We start from the raw sequence: 22,006 nt of genomic DNA on the forward strand, positions 1-22,006 counted from the left end.
TCATTGTTTATTTTGTGACATTTGCCTGTGGCATTCCTGGATGGCCCCACTCAATGCCCATGTGGGACTACTTTATGACATATCTACAGTACTGACTCCAGAGGATGGTAAATTTTCCTGCATACCAACCCTAAGTAACATCTGGGCATCACAGCTAATGTGGGTTGAGTTCTATCTGGAGCAAGGTGCAGTCACCAGGGACAGTCAAAATCAGCAATCGCTGGTGAACCATGCAATTATTGCCAATGCTTCTCCAGGTATTGGATCCACTGGGAATTTGAGGTCCTGGGACTTGAACAAAATATCAGCAGGAGAGACAAAGATTAACTGCACCAGGATAATAAAGTGTCTTTACATAAGCTTTAGGGGATGGCGGGTGGAAGCCAATAAATCAGAGGTTGAGGAGCAGGCTGAGAATTAAACTCATTATTGATCCCAGAGGAGAATAAGCAGGGAGAGAGAAAATTAGGACAAGACAAGATTTGGCAGCAAATCAGATATATCAATGTCTGCCACAGTCACCTTTAAAAAAAAAAGATAGACGGAAAAGAAATTGAGAGAGAAGATACACAGATGAAGGATTTCCAATGTATAGCAGACATTAATCATCCAAAACCTGTCATACTGAAAGATTAGACCTATGAAATATGCAGGTCTTGATAAAGGTACTAAATGATTACCAGTGAGAAGTCTGCACTGACTCTCAAGAGGCAGATATGGCAGAGGAGGGTGACAAAGGAGGATGCTGTGATTCCTATCCTTGAAGCCGCTTGGCTGGAGTACTGCATACTTTATATCAACACCAGGTAAATAAGCCTTTAATCATTTGGTAGACTCTCAGGTCCCCCCCATCCCCCACCCACCCATCACTACTCCCTGCTGGAAGTGAAAAGAACGATCTTGCTGTCTGTCCTGCAACCCCTACTTCAAACCTTTCTGACATTCTGTTCTGGGGAGGAGGAGTTTGCTGTTTATAAATACCTCTCCAGGGATGCCATAGAGGGTATCCTCAAACCACTACAATTCACTGAGTCAAGACTTGACTGGCAGTCTACCTCCACTTCTCTCCCAAGATAAGGTCAAGGAACCAGTCCGGAGGGGTAAGGAGGATGGGAGCAGGTATATGAAATATTAAAATGGCCAAAGAAACTCCTGCCCCTGACTGAAGTACCATCTAAGCCCCTGTAACCATGTGGTGTACCTCATCCAGTGTACCAAACGCCCCAGCAATAACTATGTGAGTGGAACCAGACAATCATTATACTCTCCAATGAACTCATGTGGAAAAAAATTTGAAAGACAAAACACCTTTCACTGATATGCAAACGTTTTTACAAAACACTCACTCCAGATCTGACCTCTCAATGGTTCTCCTCAAAGAAAACCTGCATGAATTAAGGCTGAAAGCTTAAATTCATAACTTTGCTATGCACTAAAAATCAGAGAAAAACAAGAACTCCTGTGGCACCTTACAGGCTAACAGATATTTTTGAGCATAAGCTTTCTTGGGCAAAGACCCACTTCATCAGATGCATGAGTCGGGCGGGGGGGGGGGGGGGGGCGGATGGAGTCAGAGGGGTATTTAAAGAGTGGGGTACAGTAAAAGGGAGGACCAGAGCTGACAAGGTCTATTCAGTCAGGGTGGAAAAGGCCCATTATCAGTAGTATGTATGAAGAGAGGAAAAAACTGGTCAGATAAGATGGGGAGATATGGCCCATTGTCAGCCTAATGTGGAGATGTTAACACCTAGGGTGGAGAAGCTCCTTTTGTAAGGTGTGAGCCAATCCTAGTCTCTGTTTAATCCTTAGTTAATGGAGTCAAATTTGCAAATGAATTGCAGATTAGAGATTTCTCTCTCCATTTAATTTTTGAAATTTCTTTGTTTCAGGACTTCTACCCTTAAATCTGCTATTGAGTGACCAGGGAGACTGAAGTGCTCTCCCACAGGTTTCTGTACATTACCGTTCCTGATGTCTGATTTATGTCCATTTATTCTTTTATGGAGAGACTGTCCAGTTTGGCCAATGTAAATTGCAGTGGGGCATTGCTGGTACATGATGGCATATATTACATTAGGAGATATGCAGGTACAGGAGGCCCTAATGGTGTGGTTGATGTTAGGTCCTGTGATGATATCACTGGTGTAGATATGTGAGCAGAGTTGGCAGGCGGGGTTTGTTGCAGGGACTGGTTCCAGGCTTAAAGTTACTGTTTTGTGATCTATAGTGACTGGTGAGGATTTGTTTAAGGCTGGCAGGCTGTCTCTAGGCAAGAACAGGGCTGCCTCCCAAGGACTGTGAGAGTGAAAGATCATTGTTCAGGATGGGTTGCAGATCACTGATAACACGTTGGAGAGGTCTTAGGTGGGGGCTGTATGTGATGGTCAGTGGTGTTCTCTTGTTTTCCTTCAGAGGCTCTGTCAATCTGTTTCCTCACTTCCTTAGGTGGGTACTGTAGTTTGAGGAAAGTTTGGTAAAGGTCTTGTGGATGTTTGTCTCTGTCTGATGGATCAGAGCAAATACGGTTGTACCTTAGTGCCTGGCTGTATACAATGGATCGTGTAGTGTGCCCTGGATAGAAGCTGGAGGCGTGGAGATAAGCATAGCGGTCTGTGCTTAGTTTTGCTTGGTATAGGGTGAAAAAATATACATTAGGTCAGGGTGAGCAAAGTGTGGGGGGTGGTGCACTTGGAGTGGGGATGAAGTTTCAGAAGGGAGGCCACAGTATGATCGGCTGCTGGGTCTCAGGCTCATCCATCTTATAAAGAATGTTGAAATATATTACTGTTTTTATATGTGTATTTACATTTACATACTGCTTAATAAAGTTTTTACATTCTACGTATTTTTTTCTTACACATGCTGGAAGCGTTTTTTTTTCCCATATGTATGTGTCTAAAATTTCCATTGGTTTGGATTACATTAGGCAGGCTGGAAGGCCCAGCTAACTGCAGGGACAAAAAGTGGGGCCCCATGTAAAAAATTCAGTCACAGCCACATTAGGTGATAAGGTAAAATGTTAAAATGTGTTGGGCATACATTGCTGGAGAAATGCTAAAGCACTTACGTTTGTGATCTATGAGTAATAGTCAGCTGAAGATAATTTTATTTTCTGGCATTTGAACCTGACATCACCCAGTGGGGAAGTAATAATACTATATCCTCCGAGGCAAAGGAGCAGCTACGTTTGGTTTTTGATAGTTTGAATTTTCTGATAAAAATGCCATTTGGTCAAGTAGGTGAGACAGGAAGAAGATTGCTAGTTCTGGGTAGAAGAAAATTGTTTAGGAAAATTTGTGATAGGAGATAGGTGCTGTAGTAGCATCCAATTTATTAAAGCATATATTGTGAGCTAAAGCAGAGTACATAAATTGATCATTCAGAAAAAAAATTTGTTCTCTTTCCTGAACTTACCTAAAATATTCATTATATAAAATGAAACCACATTTCTATGTTTGCAGTATCTGAAGCTTTAGTAAATCCGTCTGATCATCAATTAGAAACTTTTCTCACACATATTGCTTAAGCTCCAGATATAACCACCTATCAACTGGCTCCTGAGGCAGCAGTAGTGTGATGTTCCAGAAAAAAATATAATAGGAAAAATGCAGAGCACTATTTCACAACTATTTCATGCAATTGTTCTTTGACCCTGAATCTGTATTGCTTTCTACATTTTAGGACCATTTGTGGGTTAAGAAAATAACTTATTGGCCGTGTCTAAAATAGCCCCAAACTTCGAAATGGCCATACAAATGGCCATTTCAAAGTTTACTAATGAAGCACTGAAATACATATTCAGCGCCTCATTAGCATGTGGGCAGCCACGGCACTTCAAAATTGGTGCAGTTCACCGCCGCGTGGCTCGTCCCGACGGGACTCCTTTTCGAAAGGACCCCGGCTACTTCGAAGTCTCCTTATTCCCATCTGCTCCTAGGAATAAGGGGACTTTGAAGTAGGTGGGGTCCTTTCGAAAAGGAGCCCCATCAGGACGAGCTGCGCGGCAGCGAGCCGCGTCAATTTCGAAGTGCCATGGCCACCCACATGCTAATACAGCGCTGAATATGTATTTCAGCGCTTCATTAGTAAACTTCAAAATGGCCATTTGCATGGCCATTTTGAAGTTTGGGGCTAGTGTAGACATAGCCATTATGAGATAATCAAGTCCTCAGGAATAAGAAACCTTTTAACATCTATCGTCTTTTATCTGAGGATTTTTGTTAGCAGCTGGAAAGGTCGATGGTTCAATAACAGCAAACATACACAAAATAACTATTTTAGGTAAAAGTCTGCTTGTTTCTGCCAAATCTAAAGGACCAAACCTTTGTTTCCTTTCTCCTCCTTCAGAGAACAAGAGCCTAGAAAAAATTTACTATAAAACAGTAATCCTGAAGTGGGAAGGATCAGTATGAAATTGATAGTTACAGAAAAAGATGATACATGCTAAAAATAATGTTATTGTGGTAGTCTGGGGGTCATCAAACTTTCCAAGGTGGGGTGCTGCAATTTGAACTTTTGACCTCTATGGCTACGTCTACACGTGAAGCCTACATCGAAATAGCTTATTTCGATGTAGCAACATCGAAATAGGCTATTTCGATGAATAACGTCTACACGTCCTCCGGGGCTGGCAATGTTGATGTTCAACTTTGACGTTGCGCGGCACCACATCGAAATAGGCGCTGCGAGGGAACGTCTACACGCCAAAGTAGCACACATCGAAATAAGGGTGCCAGGCACAGCTGCAGACAGGGTCACAGGGCGGACTCAACAGCAAGCCGCTCCCTTAAAGGGCCCCTCCCAGACACAGCTGCACTATACAACACAAGATACACAGAGCCAACAACTGGTTGCAGACCCTGTGCCTGCAGCATGGATCCCCAGCTGCCGCAGCAGCAGCCAGAAGCCCTGGGCTAAGGGCTGCTGCCCACGGTGACCATAGAGCCCCGCAGGGGCTGGAGAGAGAGCATCTCTCAACCCCCCAGCTGATGGCCGCCATGGAGGACCCGGCAATTTCGACGTTGCGGGACGCGGATCGTCTACACGGTCCCTACTTCGACGTTGAACGTCGAAGTAGGGCGCTATTCCGATCCCCTCATGAGGTTAGCGACTTCGACGTTTCACCTCCTAACGTCAAAGTTAACTTCGAAATAGCGCCCGACGCGTGTAGCCGCGACGGGCACTATTTCGAAGTTAGTGCCGCTACTTTGAAGTAGCGTGCACGTGTAGACACAGCTTATGTGTGGTCTGAGTGCCAGTGATACTTTTTAAGGTCACTAAAATGAGGCAATCCAGCAGACTCATTATTTACTTTGTAAGTGATCTCAGAACCACTAGAAGGGACAGTACACCACATCCAGAAGGTGTGCAGGGTACAGTGTGAGTGGATTTTTGGGTACTCACTAATAGCATGATTTAAAGACAGTGACTAAAATGTATTTAAACTAAGCATGTCAGAAGATGTTGTTAAATAGGTCTTTCTCAAGGCAAAGGAAAGAAGCCAAAAGCTCAGACCAGGCATGACCATATTCAATAGGTTGTATCACTTGTATCAGAAGTTGCAAGAAGAGAACATTTACACTGTAAAATTGAAAAGGAAGCATAACACTGGAAGACACAAAGGGGAACTTTATACCAGATGGATTTTGTCCCTTCAGAGGACAAATGACTCTGGAGTTGAAGCTGAATTTTGACACATAAGGACACACCGAAACCCTTTGAATTATCTTGTTAACAGCCAAGAAGAACCAGCTTCTTGCACTCTGTGGTGATCCTGGATAAGGGTTAACCAGAAATTGCTGGGAAAAGAAAATCAGTGAGGGAACTACCTTGAAAAAAAGAGGGTATCTTGCTAAGTCTTATGTGTTAAAATGTATTTTAATATTTGCTTGTTTCTAGCCTCATTTCTTCCATGTATCACTTATCCTATGTCCTTTTGTTAATAAAGCTGTTTTAGTTTTTACTATAACAGTGCTGTGTTTGAAAGGAAAGGGCTGTTTATTTAAGTTGAAGCGTGCTGACACTTTAAGGCTACGTCTACACGTGAAGCCTACATCGAAGTAGCCTATTTCGATGTGGCGACATCAAAATAGGCTATTTCGATGAATAACGTCTACACATCCTCCAGGGCTGGCAACGTCGATGTTCAACATCGACGTTGCGCAGCACCACATCGAAATAGGCGCAGCGAGGGAACGTCTACACGCCACAGTAGCACACATCGAAATAAGGGTGCCAGGCACAGCTGCAGACAGGGTCACAGGGAGGACTCAACAGCCAGCCGCTCCCTTAAAGGGCCCCTCCCAGACACACTTGCACTAAACAGCACAAGATACACAGAGCCGACAACGAGTTGCAGACCCTGTGCATGCAGCATGAATCCCCCGCTGCAGCAGCAGCAGCCAGAAGCCCTGGGCTAAGGGCTGCTGCACACGGTGACCATAGAGCCCCGCACGGGCTGGAGAGACAGCGTCTCTCAACCCCCCAGCTGATGGCTGCCATGGAGGACCCCACAATTTCGAAGTTGCGGGACGCGGATCGTCTACACGGTCCCTACTTCGACGTTGAACGTTGAAGTAGGGCGCTATTCCGATCCCCTCATGAGGTTAGCGACTTCGACGTCTTGCCGCCTAACGTCGAAGTTAACTTCGAAATAGCGCCCGATGCGTGTAGCCGCGACGGGCGCTATTTCGAAGTTAGTGCCGCTACTTCGAAGTAGCGTGCACGTGTAGATACAGCTTAAATGAGCAGTGAACTCAGCATCTTCTTTCAATGTACAGTGACAGGAACTATGAACCTGACAGAAAGATAACTAAGGAGCTCAGGAAGTGCAGTTTGCTGATTGTTACTGTCTGGGCAAGGTTGGGTCTTTGAGGCATTTGCTAGTGAGGAAGACAGACTGGTGTGGCAGGGAGCTGACACATCATCTAACTGTCAGCAAAAATCACTCTTAATGAAGCTGACTAGTAACACAGTGGTTCTGAGCTGTTGCTAGCCAGAACATTACAACCACGTACATTTTCTCTACCTACTGAAAAGGAAGGGATTGTTTCAGAAGACTAATACACGTGTTACACAGCATGTGACAAGATCCAGTGGCAACCGTTGCGTCTTTCATTCTCTTTCTTTCTTGGTTGCAGAATGAACTACAAAATAATATAAATCAAAACAATGATAGTCAGTTTACTCACTAGTAAAATATGAAAATAGAGGTTAAGGTGCACCATCGACAGATGAAAGGATCATCTGCTACTGAGTTTTTATCTTTCATTAATTACTATTGCTAACCCAGAATGACTAATCACACACCCACTTGCTCTCTAACCAGCTTCCTCTGTAGTGGCCTGTTCAGATGCTGAGGCAGATTTACCACCTGGAGCCTGAGTTTGTTGTTCCTAATGACTGAAAGAGACGGGATTAGCATGGTTACATCTGACAGCAGCATACTGGATGTATACAAGAAACAGAAATCTACTGTCACTCTTATTTTTCCTTATATGTGTTTTGCAGGTCCATCCTTGGGTGTGCTTATGATACATATTATCGTATATATGATGTATAACCTTGGTGTGGATTGTTTCATTTATCACATGCTCGGTAAGAACAGAGAATGCCATTTATATTTAAATGGCTGATTGTTAAAACAACTATGGACAAAATTGGTTCAAATGCAGTTGAGAAGCACATCCATGCGTGCATAGACTGACCAATCTGATCTCACACTGGTGCCTTCTCTAAAATCCTCCTTGCAACCTGTGCTCTTCTGTCCAAGTTCCAGTTTGGTTGCTATGTAGGTGATATGGCCTGGCAATTTATCACTGTTTGTATTTATTAGTCTTTGTGTTTTTGAACATTATCTTCCTAACTTGTTTGCATTGAGGATAATTGGCATTTTTGCTAGTGTATTTCTTCTCTGCCATTTTTAAAGCATGTAAAACTGTTATGTTTACTTGGGCTTAATTGCTTTTGGCCTAAAAAAAAAAATTGTTTGACAATGGCACTGTGATTCTGTCCTCTCTGTAAGTCTTTGAACTAATGATGCATTGTGAGGCATATTACAGTACTCAAACTCTGCTAAGTATGGATCCCTTGATTATGTTAGAGCTATTATTTTTGGATTGTGGTTTTAAAATCAAGGGTAATACTAAAATGGGGGTGTCTAAACTATGTCCTGGGTACTTTAGATTGAAGGTTGCCATCTAGCTAGTTTTTAAGTGGCCTGATTGATTTATGTACTGATTATCATGTTAAGAGTTTTGATGCCCCATTTTTTGTCCACCCGAGACCAGTGGAGTGGTCTACAGTTTACACCCCCAACAGACAACTTCTTCATGTTAGGATATGAAAGTGAAGTGATAAAACAACAACCCCCTCCGAAGCACACATACTGTGGATAATTTTTGTGTGTGTAAACGTAAAATGGTTCCCCAGAGTATTTTAGTTACTAGTTATAATTGGGAGTAGGACCGGTTCGTCATTGATGATGTGGAAGGCGGCTAAAGGCAAGGTTTGTGTGTTTTGGATATGGCAACTCGATCTATATTGTGACTTTCAGGAGCAACTGTGAACAGACTTTGTAAATAATTATGAATTAAAGATGCATCCCCTGAGAGATGCTCAAATACTATAAAATAGAGGTATTTGTGGTCACCCCTGTTACTACAGGAAGTAGAGCTTGGGTGCTGGAAAATGTTCATTGTGGAGGGTGCTGAGAGTCATTTACCCACACTCTAACTCCTGTACATAATGGAAGCCACTTCAAACCACCACCCCTATGTCCAGCAGGTATGAATAGGAGACCCTGCCTTTCTAGCAGCCTTCCATACCACTCCCTGCACTCCATGAGCAGCTGCTCTCCCTTTCCTGCTACAGTGGCTAAGCTGCCCCCGTTGCACCACAGAAAATTTTGGCTCCTCCTTTGTCTTCTGCCCTAGTGGGAACTCAACAGAGCTCATCTGGCTTTTCTTTAGCCTAAAGGAGTACCTAGAAATGGTCAGACCCCTCCCTCCCAAACACGCCAGGAGAAAGGAAAAGTAAAGCTTAGATTCAGCTACCAGCTGACAGTGATTCCGTACAGCCCAGAGTCCAGGTGGTAACTTCCTGACAATAATGTAATCCCTCTGCACTTCTGATACAAACTATGGCTGAGGAGGGAATCAGAGGTGTGAGCTATGCATTCCTATTCCAGAGCTTCCCTCAGAAAAGTCTTCTGGGTGGTTATTGCCTTTGTGCCCCAAATTACTGGGTTGTTTTGGTCCCTTGAGCTTGTGACTATTCTGAGCATGGGCTGGACAAGATGTGCTCCAAGTGATGCATCAAAGAGATTTGCTAAAATGAGCCAAGTGTGGATTGTTGGCCATTAACTGTTGTTATTCCACGTAGAATCTGTTGGAAAGGAAAGTGTAGTTTGCAGAGTAGCATTAGATTGCTACTTGATGTCTTGTGGGACAGTTCAATTTTTTTTAAAAGTGTGGTTCACCCACACCAGAGATAAGCTTTTCCTTTTAGTTCAAACTGGAGAATGAGTGAACAAGAATCTCATGTGGTTACACTAGTTTTTCTGCCACAGTTTTTGTGTATTTCATCCTCAGCCATATACTCTTCTCTGGCAGGTTTAGTGCCTGGTTACTGTAGGATATTTGGGCTCTGATCTTACAGTTATCTGTGCCCACCTGGGCACTGTGGATTGTGCTCTTTTTCTGACACACTACAATTTGATATTATAAGAACATCCTTTGTGCAGAATCCCACTATGAGCTCGTTATATGCAATAATTCCGCTTCAATAGCTCTCATAAAACTTGAGCGTTAACTGTACCTGGCTGTTTTTCTGTTGGCCATCCATCTAGACCTAATTACTTTGAAGCTCTTTTAATTCCAATTTCTATATTGAGCTTGTCAAATTTTGTTTCTGAAATTTACTTTGATCCTTTTCCTCCTGTTTCTTCCTTGTGCTGTTTATAGACATTTTTGAAAGCACAGCCTATGTAGGAAAGTCTTCACTTATATTTCACATGCATTTTTTGGACTAGCATGATAATTTTCTGAGACACAGTGCTTTTCACAACCATTCTGTAATGGGGTTTCCAAGGATGACTGTATTGTAATGATAAACATGCATGAAACACCCTTAACTGAAACTAATTGTTAACCTTTCTTTTTCAGTTTCATTAGTTCTCTTCATAGTTTAGACAGCATTCTGGAAGCATATAACACTATGGTTGTGGCTACTCTACCCCTCCCTTTTGGAAGGAGCATGTAAATTATGGCTGTTCAAAAATGCAAATGAGGCAATGATATGAATATTTAGTGACTCATTTGCATTATGGCAGCCACCTGGCCCATTGAAAGTGCTGATTTCAAACTAAAAATAGCTGTGTAGCTAGGGTTCCTCTGAAAGAGTGCCCCCAGTGTTTACTTTGGGATGTTTGACCACTGGGAGGCATTCATGGCCTACACAAACATCTTGATGAAGGACATTTTTAAATTTACATTAGCTTTTTGCCCAGTTAATTCTGATACCATGTAATAAGTATGATAGAAAAGGCCTTCAGAAAATCATGGGGTTTTGCCTGGAAACATCACACCAGTATCGTAAGCTAAGGTTTGGATTTCATGGGCTGTGCACAGCTGCAGTCCCCAACAACTGGTGTGATTTGTCCAACAGCAGGTAGAAAGAAATGGGTACTGCTGCTGGAGCCATGGCTGCTCATAAGGGGCACCAGGCCAGTACCATCTTTGAGGAGGGCTCAGAATTAGTGGGCCAGTCCTATCCTACTGGGTTATAGGATGGCTATGACTAACCCTGACCAGAGCAAGGACTGGGGTCCAGCTCACTGCATGTAGCAGTATATGGATTCTGGTCTTCACTCTGGTGGTGTCTCTACAAGGCTGGGTATGAGCTATGGTGGAGGGAGAGAGGGGGCCGGAACAGAGCTTCCAACTGCTACACCATCAGCCCTGCCCCTTTTCTCTGCTGGCCAACAGGAAGTGGCCATAGTAGCCTGGATCAAAGCTGAGCACAGAATGGGCTGGATGCCAATCCCAATGCCTTGTGGTTAGATACTACCTCCCCAGGCTCCTCAGAATAGTACCATCTGGCCCCTCCCTCCTGGGCATGAGGGGTTCACTAACCCACCACAGGCAGATGCAGCCATATAGGGGATACCAACCTCTGGCTAGCTGCTACTGGGAAAAATCTGCTTTCACTGATTGTAGGCAAAATGTGACATACAAATGGGCCTTACATATAAAGGAAGACTGGTAAGAGAGAACTCTTTATTGCTTGTGCTTGGTTCTCAGACTAACAGACAGTTATATGAGCAGGAGTCGGTATCCATGGAGTCCAACAGCTTCTATTACACAAGACAAAAGGCTTCACATCTGCCCTCTTTATGTCAGTTTAGTCCTCATGCAGGGTGCGTTACAAACACTTTTTGCTTAGCAAGATATAGTATTACTGGCCACATCTAGCTAGAAATGAACAACAAGTTCCTCTTTGGCTTTGAGGAAACCTGAAGTGCAATGATGTGACAGCGTAATTTAATCTATTTATGATTGTAATATAATGCAGAGAACAAAACATGTTCAGAATAAATAATATGAATTATAAAACCCCTGCATCTGTAAAAGCAGAATAAATTGACTCTAGGTTGGCACCTTCTGCTAAAACAATTACCATACCAAAGAATGGGTATTAGGTCAGCGAAAGATCAGGCAGCCTTTAGAAATGGGTATTTTTCTGAGATGAAAAACACTCTTGTATGACTACAACTTCATAGGAACATAATTTTAAACCATAAAAGTGGAAGAAGAAAAGACAGAGGCAAAAATTGTATACCCACATCCATACAATCCAGAATGGATTTGGGGACAGCCACAATGGATGTGGCAGAAAAGCTCCTTTGGAACCTATTTTAGGTGAGCAATGCCCAGTCTGACAAGCCAAGCACATAATAAAAGGAGCCTCAAATGAACAGCAAAGCTGTGAGTCATGTATGGGAAAAGGGTGATGTGAGATATCAAAAGCCATAGAAGATCATGTGTCACTGCTGAAGGAGTAGAACATAAGAACACAGAACGGCCATACTGGGTTAGAGCACAGGTCCATCCAGTCCAGTAGCCATCCTGTCTTCCAATAGACAGCAATGCAAGATTCCCCAGAGGAAACGAACAGAACAGGTAATCATCAAAGTAATCCCTCTCCCATCGTCGACTTCCATCTCTGACAAACAGAGGCTAGGGAAACCATTCCCACCTATCCTAGATGGTTTCTGGAGACTTAATTAGTGAAATAGCTCTAGGTAAATAAAATAAGAAACTATTCTTCATAAATTAATACATTTGCAAAACTACACAGCTGAAGCAATCACACAGCTGCTATAGTACCATTTCATGTGTTATGGCTATGATATTAAATACCAGGGATGGTCAGAGTCTAGCAAAGTATAAACAGTAACATTTGTTATATTTTTAATTCTAAGAAGAAATGATAATTTCTCTAGCTTTATAAGGTCATTCATTCTAATCACTTTCTGCCCTTTAGCACTGCACTGTTTAATTAGCAAGGTTATTTACTGAATAATTACCAAATATTTTGGGTGAAGAAGTCATAGCGTATGTTTTGCAATTGTATCCTATCTTTCTGTGTATGAATTATTTTGAATAAGCTACAAATATTTTAATATTATTTCTCATCCAGATATATTTGCTGACACATTGTTGATCAACAACTTATTTGCAAAGACTTCCTACAGTGAAAATTTGACTGGATATAGTCTGCTTCTGCTTGCCAAACATAGTTTTTAGTGTCTGAGTCCTGATGTAAATCCTGAGGGGTTCCCAATTTAAATTTTCATTTCAACACATTCCAAAATCACAATAAAGATTGAACATTTGTCAATAAAGATTTTCAACAAAATCATTACAGACAAAGCAAACAAAGTAAAGGGGAAAGAAATACAGCTAAATTGTGCTTAAAAATGTGAACAAATATTCAAAATTGTAGTCACCCAGCTCTAATCACTACAACATAAGAATGACCATATTGGTTCAGACCAAAAGGTCCATCTAACCCAAAATCCTGACTTCTGACAGTGGCCAATGTCAGGTCTCCCAGAGTGAATTAACATAACAGGTAGTCATCAAGTAATCCCTCCTCTTTCACTCATTCCCACTTATGGCAAACAGAGGCTAGAAACACCACCTCAGCCTACCTATCCCTCACTCCACTCACAGGAAACATGAGTAGCAAACATATTTTAACATGACAAAAGGGGATGTCATTAGTGTTCATCCTGTAATATATATGGAAGATGGCATGGCATTTGTTTTGTTTTAAATATATATTTAAAAAATCCAACAATCTAATTCTAAACTGAGATAAATGATTACTTTATCTGCTCAGCAGTAAGTGCAACTGCAACACGTAGACATATCTCCAAAATAACTTAATCCTGCAAGTTGAAATAACAAGAGCAGTGAATTTGTGACAGTATGGCCTCGGGTTCCAGTGGGCCTGAATAGCTTGTGCTTCCATAGCTTCATTGCCATTGTTATTTGAACTAACTAGATCAAAGCTAGCTCAGGTATGTCTGCAAATCCTGCAGTCTGATTGCACTGTAGACACTGAGGCAGTAATAATTCATACAGAGAGTTTTAGCTTGTATCCCAGTCTGAGAGACTTTTTTTTTTTCATTTTAAATTTACATGCGATGCAGTTTAGCTATGCATTCCCTTTGAATATTTTGACCTGTGGAAATGTTAAAGACATACAGAACAGAGTTTGGGAGCTCCATAGAACATAGAGATAAACATACGGAGCTTTCTCTTCTACAGTATTGTCACCATCTGAGTGCCAAAGCTTAGCATTCACTCACCGAAGCAAAGGCTTGTAGAGCGTTAACACACATGCCAACTCAATACCTGGAAAATCCAACCTCTGTTAATATAATACTTTTATACAGTATACCTAGGCATGTTTTAATCTGGAACATTAAAAGTGGCTTTAAAAATACATGTAAAATTTTCCGCCAAAAATTAAATAAAAAGGATGAACACATAATTCTTTCCACAAAGCATTAGAAAATACTGTGATATTTTATTATTAAAAATGCTGCTGAAAAGTTTATACATATGTGTCCAGCCATATATATCTTCTATCATTACTTAAGGCAAAAACAAAAAAAATTGCAAAACAATAACAAAGAAACCATTAAACCCTGCGTGCCTCTTAAGGTCAAGACTATAAGCCTGGTAAAGTTCTTGTTTCCTTTTCTTTTCCACGTATATTTTGTTATTGTTATTATAGAATGCTATGGAGATTCTATAAATCTTTCCCATTTATAAATCATACATCAATTCAGATGTATTAAATTGACTTGCTCATAATTATGTTTAAAAGCTAAAATCATTCACTTACAGGAACTTTTTTACCCAAATGTCACAAGCCTGACACATAACTGTACATATTGCTAGCAGAAGACATTGGAAGTACTAAACAAATACTTTAATTCACTTTACAAATATACCCAACTGATTATGATGCTAAGCATCTCTGCCTTTTTTAGAGTTATAAACTACTGCATCTCAGCTGAGGCAATACATAGGTTGTGGAAATGGCCTAGTAAAGAGTCAGCTGTAATAAACATTACGGGATGGATCAGTGAAGAAGAAATTTTTCCATTTGCCACTAGGTGCAGGTTGGGACCACCACTTCAACACTTTCTGGCTTTTATAACAAATCTATCTTCTTACACAGAAAACTCAATATTAGTCATACAATGGATTTTTACTTTCTTTCAGAACCCACTTCCCTGCCATACACAGCAAGGAGCTGTGCAGAGCCCACAGATTTTTAGTATCATTGACTACAATAACATTTTGTGGGCTGGCTAGTCCAAAGTGTTTTATCACAAAAGTAGAAGGCCTCTTGTGTTAGGTTCTGTATAGGACAGAGAATAGGATGGTGCTGTGCCCAGTTTGGTGCTGAAATAAAAAATACAAAATACATCTGGGATAATCATGTTCAAGTGCAGAGCAACTTTGTTCAAATATCTTTGGTTACTATCTCTTGATGATGCAATCACTTTCAAAAGACAAAATATGAATAAACTTCAGGTAATAACTCATGTCTAGTTTTCTCAACTGAAATCGTTATTCAAATTAAACTGATGAACCTCTTGAGTGATGGCTATGTTTTGCACTTAGTTCCCCAGTTAAGGGAGAGCAGGGGAGATTAATAATTTAATCTTTTCCTGACAATGAAACTGTTCAGAATATTCCTATGAAATCACTCACAGCAAATCAGTCTACCTCTTTTCTAAACTCTCAATTATATTGATTGGTTTTTGTCACTGCTACATAATTAACCAGCAAAAATAGTGTTTTCAGATAGGTATGTTCTTGATCAGAGTAATGGGATACTGGGTGAAAAAGCTCTTTGTGTACAAATCAGTCATGTCGTTTCTACCTTTAAAAACCCAAACTCACCACTCTCACCCCCTTTTTGTCTTTCAGATTTCCTTTTTCTTCTGTTTGTTAAAGCTCTTCTGCAGCTGCTGGTGAATATAGAGCTAGTTGTCCTCATAAAAGACTGACCAAGAGGCAAGTTTTCTTTGAGTTTGTCAGGGCACTGGATTGTGAAGCCAAATCTTCCTAATGTATTAAAATAACCAAGAACTACACAACTGGACTCACTGTATTGTTTTTCCTTGTTCAATTCAACAACCTTTAAACAATAATCATAATTTTCATTATCTGATCCATCTCTGAATTGTAATTGAATGAAGGCTAACAAAAATAAAAGGAAAAATAGAGAAAAAAAAGAAAAAAAATCTGTCTCCTAAGAATGCTTTAACATGCACTTGTGCAACCTGTAAGGGCAAATATGCAGGCCACTCAGACAACTGTACTCTCTGTATGACACCATGTTCTCCTATAAATGAAACATGTTAGAAAAACCTCATGTCTTTGTTCACCACTAGTAATTAAGAAGAAAATCCTCCTTTTGGTCTGGAGGAAACAGAGGTGATATGACTAATGTATATACACATAGGTCACAACTGAAAGCACAATCTCTAAAAGTTCTTTTCAAACTGAAAATGTCAATAAAAGCTTTCTTTTTTAACTCACAGCTATGTACACTTTTTACAAAGTCTCTTTAAATATAGTTCAGGCTGGCAAGTCATCTCGTTGCACAGAACTATACGTATTTTACTGCATAGTCCTCTTTTTTTTAATAAAATCCTATTCCCCCCTTCTGGTTACAGCTTCTTATGCTGAAAAAAGCCCATGGCAATGTCTTTGATTTTTACACGGGCCATTCATGGTATGGCACATAAAGAATCATTTTTTTTTAATTCCATATATTAAAAAAAAAAAACCTGTACAGTCACTGGCTTTGTGTTCCAGAAGATTCTGCTTCTGTTTGTTACTTTTAAAACATCCTTTCCAGTGATTTTCTTCTGGCATGAACTTTCAATCAAAGCGGCTGAGATCTTAAAGCAGTATCATAACAGCAATGTACATGTTTCACATTTCACAGGGTTTGAAGCTGATCTTTAATATCAGAGAGTTCCTATGGGAAGGATCAGTAAGAAAATAATGACTGACGTTTGTGTTTATTTTTTTCCTTATCGTTTTTAACAAGCTGTTCAGTGGTGAATGATCTTTTATCTTCTTCTTTTTTCTTCTAAGTGGCTTGTGGAGTCAGAGGGGGAAATGGCAGAGCTATACCCTTGTGGTAGAATGTCCATGGGGTAAATTAGTACTGTTTTGTCCTCCACTGAATGTGTTGAAAGTATGCAAAGGTTGCATTCCTGTTAATGTATTTGGAATCATGGTTATGGTGTTTGGTGTCATTAGTGGAATGTCATCTGGGGACCTCCTCAAAGTAAGGGTGTAGTCAGGTGGGCACGTTAGTCTCAGAGTGTCATGTGCCTGCAGTGATTCACATTCATGATCATGCTCTAGCTGTTTCATCTGTAATGACATAATCTCTTCATTTTGTATGTGCGCTATATCATTGGTCGTGTTCCTCTGGGGACTGGGGCGCCTGTGTGTCTCATGACGTCGCTTGTCTTTCTTGTAATACAATGCAGCAAAAGCTAAAATGTTGAGGAATAACAAGGATGCCCCCACTGCAATGGTGACACTCAGCTCCGTGGAGTAATCGCGCTTGTTTTCTATCAGCACAGTTGTATCCTCTGGGGCTGTTTTGTGGGTGTCCTTTGAATGTTTAGGATTGTTGGCTGGTGTCATTGCTGGGCGTTTGGTTGCTGGCCAGAGCTTCCCAGGAGAACGTCTGGTGACATACGGAAATGATGTCATATCAGGAGGTGGCACCTTAGTTGTTGTGGAAACATACTGAAATATTTCATTTAGGTTGTGCAAGTGTGGTACAAGTTCCAACCAGAAAGCAACTTTTGTTGCTCGATAGTGATCCCGAACTCTGGGTTTCAGGCCAATGTGCAGATAAAGCTGGTCTTTAGGATTATACTTAGACCAGGCCACTTCTTCAAAACGGTTGGGTTTTGTATGGATGAACTTTGTGTCCTGTGGAACAGGCTGGTTTGGATCACTACAACAAGAAAAACAAACCAATGTTACACTCAATCCAGAAATGAACTCTGCTTTATCTGACAATAATTAGATAGTTAGCTAAATGTAATGTTGCCCCATTATAAACACATTTACCATATTGTAAATAAGTATTGTAGTAGAGCTCTATATATAGAATAGAAAATCACATCTGATCTTACTCACTGTAAAATCAGATGATGTTTTGGCATTGGCTTCCAGGATTAAGCCCTAAAGATGAATTTTTGAAAGGTCCGGAGCACCTGCAGTAGTGGGAGCGGTAGGTGCTCAGGGAGCTGAGCATTTGACTTTAGCTTTGTGTATCAGGTAGCATCATGGGGTTATCATGGACACTGACTTTTAACAGGAACCTACCGGGGAATACAATGGAACTATGAAAAGATATACCAGCTAAGGAACTACCTAATGTCTTTTTCGGGGTGTGTGTGTGTGTAAGAATATGTACAGTATAATAAAGAATAAAAAGAATAACAATAAGAATGGTATATAATAACTTCAAACCATTGTGACATGGGGCTAATACACGTAAAATAAAATTTGCTAATTATTTGTATATGTTCCTTGCTTCACGCAACTAGCAGCCCTCCTTTTTTGAGGGATAAGCTTTGTATTGGTATGAGGCAGATCCTTCTATCTTTTGCATTAAGGAATTACTAGTTGAGACTACAGTATATTATACACTACTAAATATAGTGTCACAAGCTTTGACCCTGTCCAAACGTCTTAGGATGGAGGTGGGTAGGGGAATTATAGGAGCGCTGAATCGATCCCTAAAGGGACAATGTCAAATCTGATAGTCCCAACATTTAATTTTGTATTTCTTCCATCTGCCCAGTGTTATAAGTTTAAGAACATCATCTAATAATTAAAAAAGCCCATACTTTACAAATATGTTGAACAATTGGTATTAACCTGTTCACATCTGACTTTTTAAAATAGAGATGTCTGCATTTAAATTAGTCAGGAGAAATGAAAATAAAGGAAGAACCAAAACGAATACTAATTTCAATTGGTACAAATCTTTTAGCAATAATATAAATGTTCCTTCATTTGAGACGTGAAAGCTTTACCTAAGTATAACAACTAGTTAGATATTCCATTATGGAAGAGGCAGGTGAGGCCTTCAGAGGGCAAAGCATATTGTCTATGCTTTATAATGTATCACCCCAAAATACATAACGTATCTTCTGTGCATTATGCCAACATTTCTTCTCTCTGTTCCATATATATTTATCTTTTTTTCAAAAATAAATGGAAACTTTTTCCTTTTCTTGTAATATGTTCTTATTTGTGTTAAGGTAAATTCCCGAAGCAATATTACAAATTTTAAAAACTTTTGTGTACCATTTTTAGATGCCTGTGAGATAATTAAATATTTCCAAAGTTCCTTTGTTGTTTGAAAAGTGTTATTCCTTAGTGCCAGAGCTAGGTTGGTATTCAGCTTTATTAATCTAAACATGCTTCTGTTTGCCTGCTTATCAGGGCAACTTACTTTTTATTTCAATGAAGTAAAACACAATTAAAAATATTTTGAATCTCATCTTGTTTTGTTATTTTTGGCATATTATTCTTTATCACGTCACTGCTGTCTGCTGTGGTTATATGACAGATTGTCCAGAAGTGATGTTTTTACATTTTATTCTTTGAAGTAGTATCTATGAGCCAAACCATGAGCCCATATTAATTGCTATCCCTTTGCAGGAACTAAAGTACAGTGGTTGCTTTCGAAGCAATACTTCAATGTGCTGCCATTCTGAGGAATTCCAACACATATTTGAAAAGGAAATAAAGAATTCCTTTTGTTCTCAAAGAATAGAGAGGAGGATTTGTCAAATCCAGACAAGTGAGCAATGGCCAGATACAATATATCTACTACAGTTCTTTTGGACACACAGCAAGAATTCTAAAACCTAGATAAATGTACACAGATTATGAAAAAGAACCAGTCATTTTTCCCCAGCAGTAAGCCAAAAACCTTGAACAGATATTGCAGGACATCAGCAGTGTATTTTCTATTCTCTTTCTTAAACACATACTGTTCCAATTCATAACTCTGCTGCGTAGAAGCAGAAAGAGTTAAATGAAGCCAACAATGCAAGCTAGTTGAGCTCAAAGAACTAACCCTGTGGGATGTGAAAGCACTCAGTATCTCATAAAACATAAGGTCATGGTGATGGGCTGCCTGTATTCACCAATCTTTCACCACTCCATCCCATCCTTTATGTATATAACTGAATATACAGTCTTCTTCTGTGACCATAAGTGAAATCCTGACCCTTCTGAAATTAATGGAAATTTGGCCATTGAATTTAAATGAGCCAGGATGTTACCCATAAAATGCTAAAATGCCAGTAAGATGAATTGCTTCATCTCACATTTTGGAGTTAATGTTATACTGGGTAAAAGAGGGCAGAATTTTAACCACAGTTATAGCAAAAAAAAACAAAAAAAAAACCAAACACTCACTGACCTGGTACATTTGAAGATTTTACTAAGGATTCTTTCCCTCTCCACAACACAAAAAGTTGTATTATGTGTTCAGTAAGGGGAAATCTCCTATACCATCCTCCAACTCTGAATAAAGAGGGATGGAGAGTCTGTAGGAGAGTAGAGCCCTACTCGGTAGGAATTCCTTACATGCCAGTGGGAAAGAGTGCGAGCTGGGGATAGAAGATCTGTTCCCATGAGGAAACTCTTACCCTGTGCCTCACAGGGGGGAGTAGTCTAAAATAACCTTTGTGAAGCTACTCCCTAGACTTGGTTGGGGGACACTTCATTATAATCCTGTCCCACATACAACTTTGCACTTAGCTGTATATGTGAAAATATCGAAGGGCATGTAAAAGAATTGGATTGTTCAAGCAAACACACCCCAGAGAAAATTACCACACATCAAACTCTTCAGAAAGTTAATTACAGCTTGCAGCTCTCTAATACGGCGCTTTGGGGACCTGACTGGTGTCAAACAAGAGCACTGGCGTGACCACAGGAGGTCAATATTGTTAAGCAACAATATTGCCAACAATTCCCCACTGCTTACTGGGACCTTTGAAGATAATTAGAGATAAATTAGAGCTAAATAAAAGCACAGAACATGGAGAACCAGGACTGGTGGCTGTAAACAAACTTTATGAGTCCTCAGGAACCTTGGCCATGCCCATGGTAAGTGGTCATACGGCTAACTAAAATTATGCTTGTTTACGGATGTTGCTGGATGAGAGAATGCCGGACTAGAAAGGATCAACCTGTAGTGAAAATAGTCAAACTTTTGTGCTGTGTGCATTCAGATGAGTGTTTGCTAAAGGAACTGAAAGTGACAACTTCTCCCTTCTTTCATTTTTTTGGAAAAAGCAGAATGAATTGTGTTTTTGTTATAGCAGCATTGGATTATGACTTCTGAGATTTTAAGTTCTTTCCCTCAAACGGAAAACAATTCAGTCAGGATATTATTTGTTATTTATATAATATCATTTATGTGCCTAGCTCCAGGATGTGCATAGTTGTCTTTCACCTACTAATTAACCATTCACTTGACTTTGGACCTTTGACCTGTCACTATCCCTCCACTTCCTGTTCTGTAATTCTAGCCTTTTATTAGACCTTTTGGCCGGTAGAAATTTTGGCAGTTCATCCATGTTTTTATGAAAAAAAAACAAAAAACAAAAAACGCTGTAATGCTTCCTGATCAATGCATGTAATGAGAAAAAACTTTGATGCATATCTACATTTACTATCCCTGGCATTTCAGATGGCAAAAGAAAGCCACGGGAAGGAAAAGTGACTTGCTCAAAATTCCTTACAAAATTTGTGACAGAGATGGCAATACCTAGTTTCCAATCTTGCGCTTTAGCCTAGACATCTTCTTCTGCTCATACAATTGCTAGAATACAATTATTGAAAAGTTTTGGCTTTCTACTAATGGTACTTATTTTTAAGTGTTTTGACTATAAATTTTTTTTGCACCAGACATGTCCTCAAAGTGAGTGTCTGCTATCAAAATACTCTCAGGTCAGTATCTGAAAATAGGCTCTCTTGTATCATTTAGTCGTTCTCCTGACTCAAACTGTGGTGTTTCCAGAGAGGGAGAGTACAGAGATTTCATCCACCATTTTCTTTCTTTATCAGCTGTGACTCCTGCCTTTATGCTCCATTCATATGCACTATCTCAGTGAGGCCAGACCTACAGGTCTTGATGCATAGCTCTTTAAAGTGCCTACATGCTTGCTTCTCAAGTGTCATGAAAGCAGTGTCTCTGAAATGATGTGATGGCTGATTTGTGAGCAAAAGAGTAGCACATGCACATAAGCCAAAGCTTTGGGAAACAGTTAAGCTAACAGCAGGTTTCACAATGAAACACTACTGATCATCTCTGGGTGGGTGTTAATGATAGTATGATAACTCATCAGATA

The 22,006-nt window shown here is 40.2% G+C and overlaps 1 protein-coding gene across 1 annotated transcript in view; it reads right to left on the minus strand.

Annotated features, from left to right (window-relative positions):
* Positions 1-14,131: 14,131 nt before the first annotated feature.
* The window catches only part of NLGN4X (neuroligin 4 X-linked), a 264,063-nt gene continuing 256,188 nt past the window's right edge, over positions 14,132-22,006 (minus strand). The window contains exon 7 of the mRNA XM_074983331.1: positions 14,132-17,577. Coding sequence (XP_074839432.1) covers positions 16,728-17,577 — 850 coding nt within the window. The 3' untranslated portion in view covers positions 14,132-16,727. The remainder of the gene's footprint in view (positions 17,578-22,006) is intronic.

Source organism: Carettochelys insculpta, chromosome 1 (genome assembly GCF_033958435.1).
Source record: "Carettochelys insculpta isolate YL-2023 chromosome 1, ASM3395843v1, whole genome shotgun sequence".
Classification (NCBI taxonomy): Eukaryota; Metazoa; Chordata; order Testudines; family Carettochelyidae; genus Carettochelys; species Carettochelys insculpta.